This window comes from Pseudomyrmex gracilis, unplaced genomic scaffold (genome assembly GCF_002006095.1).
Source record: "Pseudomyrmex gracilis isolate BER0280 unplaced genomic scaffold, ASM200609v1 scaffold_332, whole genome shotgun sequence".
Classification (NCBI taxonomy): Eukaryota; Metazoa; Arthropoda; class Insecta; order Hymenoptera; family Formicidae; genus Pseudomyrmex; species Pseudomyrmex gracilis.
Window position 1 is genome coordinate 130,522 of NW_018020916.1, and position 7,786 is coordinate 138,307.

A 7,786-nucleotide genomic window follows, 5' to 3' on the forward strand; every position below is an offset into this window, starting at 1 on the left:
TTGTGGACAACCGATNGCTACTAGTTAGTTCGCACGGCGCTCGTTGGCGCTACGAGCAACCGCCCTGCTTGCCCCCCGATTCCCGCGCCTATTCCGCGATTCAGTGGTCTAGTTTCCACCGAAGCATTAATTCACACCTAATGCGACGTAGAATCAAATTTTAAGTCGATGGAAACCTGTCAAATTGCGCTGATTTTGCTTCCGCTTCGATCTATAAGTACTCTACTTCCAATGGAAACGGAACACTAAATTTAATCCGTACCGGAGTGAAACCGAATTGAGGGTTTCGGTGGAAACTAGACCAGTGACGCGTTGTGTACATGCATAGTTTTGCAAATGGCGTTCAACCGTAGCAAGCTGTTCTCTTGAGCGGATTCTCTGCCAATGAACCGTACAACTCGGGACCACTTTTTCCATTCGCGCGCTATAAAGTTCGATGTTCGATCTTGTTCGATCTCCTTACTCTTACTTCGTGCCTAATCCTTATCCTTAGCCGTGCAAGAAGCTGAAGAACACGACAAGAAAATGTTGCATAAGTTTTAGTCTCAAAATGACAAGTAATTTGATGATTTTTATTCCTCATGAATTGTGCATGGAGGAGCCCGGTTTTGTTCTCGGCAAAGTGGTGTATGATACACGGAGTGATATGAAAAAATTCTATATCGTCACCGTGCGTAAAGAGAAAACGGGACCCTTGGAATTAACAAAATCACCGTTGGGTATTATCGGATATTATTCTGAAGTGACCAACAAGAAGATCGCGGAATTCGCGAATCTCAAGCTTCCAGATTACATACACATTACTGCAAAATCTTCCAAGACTGATTATTATTTGAAGAACGTTGTTCTTAACAATAAGAAAGTCAATTTAGCGAATATGCGTACAACAATTATTTTGTACTATCAGCATGCGTTACTGGATACAGAATTGTTTGAGAGCAAAGCCAAGTCTGGTGATCACTTTTATGAACTTACAAAGCTCATTCAGAGCAAAAAAGATGAGCTGAGAACTAAATCTTCTTTTCAACAAATCTGGGGGACTATATTGAGAAGCCTTATGCTTCTTTATCTGTACCCTGTTCTATTATTGTTCAAAGTAATAGAAAAATTGCTGCCGATTTTGAAATATTCTTACCTTGGATTGCATATGTACAGTTGGCTGGAGAACATCAAGTGGATGCTGCTTACGATAATACATGATCGAGGGTTTAAGCTAAAAACAGCTAATTATGGGCTGGCGATTGTCATAGATATGGCTTTAGGAATATATGTGTTGCGATTGTTGCAATATTATGTGGATGATCAGCCTTCACAACTGCTTTTAAATAATGCAGAGGTAAACTTACGAAAATTGTGTGACTGCAATTTTTAAGTACAAACTTATAAATAATTATTATCTTTTTAAATATACTTTGAAATATAAAATCTATTTTTCAATCTATTTAGATAATTACAAGTTTTACTTCTTAGAAAGTTGTGGAAACTCTGAGAGATCTGATTAATTGGTTGATGGGAGCACCAGCTGGTCTAAAATTGAATCACGTTCTGAATAATGCTATGGGCAAATTCTTCCTGTATCATATACAACTTTGGCAGACTTTCCTGATATCTTCGAAGCCGCTTCTAGATTTTGCATTTGACATATTGCTTCTGTTTGGAGCACTTGGTGTTACATTTCAAATATCTATTATGGCGGATCTCCTGGCTCTCGTCAGCTTTCATGCGTACTGCATTTACGTTTACGCAGCAAGGTATGATATATCAACAACTTAATGATTGTTGAATTTTATTCTTTTTTTGTTTTTAATTCAAAAAGCAATTTCTTACAGGCTCTTCAATCTTCAATTAAAAGGCATCACAGCTCTCTTTAGACTTTTCCTTGGGAAAAAGAAAAATCCTTTGCGCAACAAAGTAGATTCATGTCAGTATCACACGGATCAGCTGTTTGTTGGGACATTGTCATTCACTATTCTTCTATTCTTAATGCCCACGACATGGGTGTATTATGCAGTATTTACTGCAGTAAGATTATTACATCATAATCAGAGCTTTGATTTTATCTCTTTTAGACTTATATTTACGATAACAGCGATATTATAATATGATTGCAGCTCAGACTAGCATCGATTGGATTTAGTGGTTTTTTAACCAGACTGAAATTTTATTTGCAAATTATGCCAGTTTACACTTTTTGGAAATGGTTTCTGCGATCTCAAACCACATGCAGTAAGCGACAATATTAACATCTTTTTTATTGAAAAGAAACATGTAATTTCACTCTTACATAAATCAACATTATTATGATAACACATTTTTGTTTATAGGCACTGTCGATATTAGACTGCATTCTCAGTCCTCAGAAGGAGTAACAATATTAACAATGACTATGGTTGTCACACTTTGGAGACACACATGGAAGAAATGTATTCCAGACACAATTACTTGTCATCCACCTATTGAATGGGACACAATATTACATAATGTTATATGGGGTCATTTATTGTATCCCTTATAAACAAAAACTTTTATTTATATTTTAAGACAAAATTACTTTTTTGTGATATATTGAATGTATATTGTATTTGATGATATATTGTCTATGTGACATGATATTCTGTGTTATAGTTTGCATTCTCAGTTTTGTGATATGACAAAATTTATTGCAGTTTATAGGGAAACTGTGAATATTTATTGTTCTAAAATACATAACACTTGAAATAAACTAGTTTTCTATTATTATACATTGTTGGCTGCTTTATTTTGCGTTATTCTTTCAGCTTGTTTTAGTGTAGTTTCCAGATCCATATCAAGCATTGTATCAATGTCGTTTTCTTCTCTTAAGATACAGAAATAAATTAAAAAGACAGTTAAACTTAACGACACTATGTATGGTTGATACCATGGAATTGAATCTCCATGTGGATCACGATATTCATTGATTCTCATAGAAGCAGCTTTTGAAGTAGAATATTTAATAGGCTGATCATTACTGTCATCTTCAGATGTCATGCTCTGTTTATTTCTTATGTTACATCTTATCTGTGGTAAAATATACCTATATAAAAAGAGAGAACAATATATTTTTATCAAATTGTTTTCTTAGTCTTAAAATTTTGTTTTTGTAAAGCAACACTCTATATAAGAGATTTGTTTCTTTTTCTCTCAATGTCATAATTATTTCTAATCTTATTTTAAGAAGCGATTTCAAAAATGCATACAAAACAATATAAAATAATAACATTAAAAAACACTTTGAACACTTTTTCACTACCTTTTGAGAAATACATTGTTTTTTCGTAGTAAAGAAACGTTTACTTTGGTAATATTGCTTAATATTTGCGACGGTACCATCTCGACAAACATAAAGTCACACTTAGATATCTTTGCAAAAAAACTTTTGTATTAGTTCTTAGTTTGGTTTGATGCAAATATAGCTCAAAGAACCGATTTGTAATTAGTCTTTGTTCTTGACTTGTTGGTTTGGTTTGGTGCACTTGTGGCTTTTGAACCGTAAAGATTAGTCCATAAGCCATTCACTTTCTTAACTTAGCTGCGTTCGGGGAGCGCGCTATTAGGCCTGGTTTATGCGGGCAAATAAGGCCTTGTTTTGGCCTTGTTTATGCGGGTAATAACTATTAATTTATGCCGGAATTGGTACAGTTCAACTATAAGATTTCAATGCTTCTGTTTATAAACAGAAGCAGAGAGAAACCTGAGAGCGGCCATCCTAATGTAATTTTTTACGACGGTTTCAGCCGCTGGTTTTAGCCGTATTTCCACAAAAGTGGAACTCAAAGGCCGTTCTACATTAAACGCAAGTAGCAGATCTCGTGNCGGTTTCAGCCGCTGGTTTTAGCCGTATTTCCACAAAAGTGGAACTCAAAGGCCGTTCTACATTAAACGCAAGTAGCAGATCTCGTGGAATTGACCAATTGCAGAGTCAAATCAGCCAATCGACCAACGTGATTGATCAGTTCCACGAGATCAGCGACTTGCGTTTAATGTAGAACGGCCTTTGAGTTCCACTTTTGTGGAAATACGGCTAAAACCAGCGGCTGAAACCGTCGTAAAAAATTACAATAGGATGGCCGCTCTCAGGTTTCTCTCTGCTACTATATTGTCTGCATCGTAACATTTGGGCTTCAGGTCGGCACCGTACACAGCGAGTCACTGGTCTAGTTTCCACCAAAGCATTAATTTACATCTAATGCGACGTAGAATCAAATTCAAGTCGATGGAAACCTGTCAAATTGCGCTGATTTCACTTCCGCTTCGATCTATAAGTACTCTACTTCTAATGGAAACGGAACACTAAATTTGATCTGTACCGGAGTGAAATTGAATTGAGGGTTTCGGTGGAAACTAGACCACTGAATCGCGGAGTAGGTGCGGGGATCTGAGGGCAAGCGGGCTGTACGATTCGTACGGCGTTTGTTGGCGAGCAACCGCCTCGCTTGCCCTCCGATCCCGCGCCTATTCCGCGATTCAATGACGCGCTGTGTACTAGCAATATAGAAGTATTACATATATGGGTTTGGTGCATAGAGACCACTGAACTATAATATGGAACGCGCCTTGCCATTGTGCGAGCTGTTCGCGATAGAGAGCATTACAACTAGGATCTCTATCTTTGTCTCGTCGTCGCTGATTGGTTGAAATTTATACGAGTACGGTCCAAGACAAAAGAACAACGAAAAGTAAAGCCTCTTGCACAATGGACGGAATAGCGATAGCCATAGAAATAACAAAAGTTTTAAGCCTTTTGCACAATGGAAGGAATAGCGATAGCGAAAGAAATAACACCAGTTTTAAAGAGTTTATATCTATAAATAACGGTAGGAACAGCGGAATCTAACATATAAAAATACACATGTATCAATGCAGATCAGAAAATCGGAATAAGCAATAGCGATAAAATTTCCGACGAGTTGGAATTCTGTGTTAAAAACTGTGTTATTTCTATCGCTATCGCTATTTCTTCCAGTGTGCAAGGGGCTTAAAGAATGACTGCGTTCAGCAGAAATCAGCGCTCAGCAATTGCTAATACGCAGTCATTCTTTACTTTTTGTTGTTCTTTTGTCTTGGACTGTACTCGTTGCTAAACGCAACACACACACCAGGCGCGCGGCTCACTGACGTGCGCCTGGCTAAAGGTCGGCGCTGATTGGCCTGATTTACTCAATAATTACTCTTTTAGTATAAGTAATAGAAAAAAATGGTTCAGGACTTTTCGACTCAGTTTTACTTCTTCTACTTGCCTACGAGAGATTGTACGGCAATTCTGGGACACCCTGTATATATGTATATGTATACCTTTACAATTGTATTGTAACTACCGATGTCATTATAATTATACATATATATTAAAAAACCGGACATATTTGGCATTATATTTTATTATTTAGATATATAAAAACGCAATATATTAAATTAATCCTTTCGATGTCGCGCATACTCGTCATGAAACGATGGCTTTTTTTTGTTTGAGAACGAGTATCTTTGTCATATAGTAAAAACAATTTACATTTGCAGTTAAAGTAACATTTAAGTAAAACAAAAAACATATTCGTAGTGGTAACACGGTTTAGAATTCTTTAGAACAAACAAAAGACAACATAAAATATTTTATTTTGTACTTTTTTTAACGCATTAATCAAATTAGTATCAATTGTAATTATATATCATGTTTTATGAAAGAATACGATAAAATAATACAATTTTATAATAAGTATGTGTAATAAACATATAATATAAAAAGACATTTTAAAAAATTTGTTAGTTTTATTATAATTTATTTCGATTTTACAACAAATGCACTTACTCTGTTTTAGCCGAGTATACTCGTCGCAGCTGAAAAATTAATTTAAGCACACAAGTGTATGTTCTCCGATTTAAATAAAACAAGGGTTAAAGAGTTAAATATATTTATTATATTTATTATATTTCTTTATATAATTGCATCCAGGGCCTTAATTCTTGAAAAATTTTCGTATACAAATCATTGTTAATGTCACATGTACTATATTGTTGGTTCTAAAAGTAAGAACAAAATCGATCGTTCGATTGCTACAAAGCAACTTGTTCTGCTTGCACAATACACCAAATATAAGAAATTAAGTTGTGACTGACTTTCATATCGTTATTAAGGCAATTAGGATACTTACATGGTTGTCACCACTTGGTTTCCCCTCAACTAAATAAGAAAATGTTGCAGATGATAATCTTTTCTAGAAAAATTCACATCAGAAAACCAGGAGAAATTCCAGAAACAAAGAGAAAAAAACACGCACGCACTTACAAGTGTATTATACATTTATACAGTTTACAAAACTTTGAACACAATATATTTTGAATTTTGAACACAGTAAATAATTGAGTTTCATCACTTTTTTGTTCGCAGGAAAACACAGAAAATTTGCGAAACGCGTCCGTTCGTGGCTGTCACAATCTTTTGTTTTTTGGCACATTTTTACATAACAAAGATTGCGTTCCGATATTCACTGCCTTTACTAAATATCTACACACTTCACGTTACATATGCTATAGATTTTCAGTACTGGTAGTGAATATCAGAACGCAGTTGAAATTTGTGTCTCTTCTCTTCTCTTTTTTACGGCTACGTCTTACGGTCTTAAGGCCTGTTCTACAATACAGTCGTAAGTTGTAAGAAATTGACCAATCACAGACAAAGTACAGAAGAATAATCAATTGTGATTTGTCAATTTCTTACTGTTACGGCCTACAACTCTCCATTGTAGACGACCCTTAAAGGCATATAAATCACCGTACCGTAAAACATACCGTAAAAATTAACCAATCAGAATGTACCCCATATCCGTACCACTTTCAGATGTGGAAATTTTTACTATAATTGGTAAATTCTTACGTTACGGCTACGGCGATTTATGTGCGAAGCCTTGACTAACTTTTAGTGAACCTTAAAGCTTGTTTATGACTATCTGCCACGGTACCACTTTTATGGCTGGTACAATTTCTTTTTTCAACGTCAAGGCCTTGACGATGTAAAATTTCCCATTTTTAGGTGTTTTTTGGAAAAAACTTCCCATTTTTCCCTTTTGTTTTTAAGTGGTCGAATATGCCCACAATATGGAAAATTTCCCTCGATCTGGCAACACTGTTCTAGTTTCCACCGAAGCATTAATTCACACTTAATGCGACGTAAAATCAAATTTAAGTCGATGGAAACCTGTCAAATTGCGCTGATTTCGCTTCCGCTTTGATCTATAAGTACTCTACTTCCAATGGAAACGGAACACTAAATTTAATCCGTACCGGAGTGAAACCGAATTGAGGGTTTCGGTGGAAACTAGACCGCTGTTCGATGTTAAGCTGCGTTCCGATATTCACTGCCACTACTGGAAATCTATAATACATGTAACGTGAAGTATAGAGTTTTAGTATTACTAATGAATATCGTAACGCAGCCTCATAATCTTGTAAAAAGACATTATTCATATATTAATAAAATATATATATTACTTATAAAACAGGAAATATATAATGGCCATTTGAAGCAAAAACACTGGTGATAACGTGTGTATGATAGATGCATTACTTTATTCAAGCAGGTAACATATAGAACGTTTTCGGCCTTAGATTAGGCCTTTATTCAGACAGACTTAATTTTCTGGACATCACAATTATAAAAAATAACAATAGACTGATTCACGACTGGTACCACAAACCAACATTCTCAGGCAAATATTTGAATTTCTTCTCCAACCATCCTATCTGCCAAAAAAGAGGCACTGTCATTAGTCTTATC

At 35.5% G+C, this 7,786-nt stretch overlaps 2 protein-coding genes across 2 annotated transcripts; one reads left to right on the top strand and one right to left on the bottom strand.

Moving 5' to 3' along the window:
- The first annotated feature begins 337 nt into the window (after positions 1-337).
- LOC109860130 (phosphatidylinositol N-acetylglucosaminyltransferase subunit Q) lies at positions 338-2,534 on the top strand. Its single transcript, XM_020439004.1, has 5 exons — positions 338-1,336; positions 1,471-1,751; positions 1,830-2,022; positions 2,112-2,226; positions 2,325-2,534. The coding sequence occupies exons 1-5, from the start codon at positions 551-553 to the stop codon at positions 2,513-2,515; spliced, it is 1,566 nt and encodes a 521-aa protein (XP_020294593.1). The 5' UTR covers positions 338-550; the 3' UTR covers positions 2,516-2,534.
- Positions 2,535-2,712: 178 nt separating this feature from the next.
- Positions 2,713-3,529, bottom strand: LOC109860131. Its single transcript, XM_020439005.1, has 2 exons — positions 3,272-3,529; positions 2,713-3,055 (listed from the first exon to the last, which is right to left on the bottom strand). The coding sequence occupies exons 1-2, from the start codon at positions 3,361-3,363 to the stop codon at positions 2,737-2,739; spliced, it is 411 nt and encodes a 136-aa protein (XP_020294594.1). The 5' UTR covers positions 3,364-3,529; the 3' UTR covers positions 2,713-2,736.
- Between the last annotated feature and the right edge of the window lie 4,257 nt (positions 3,530-7,786).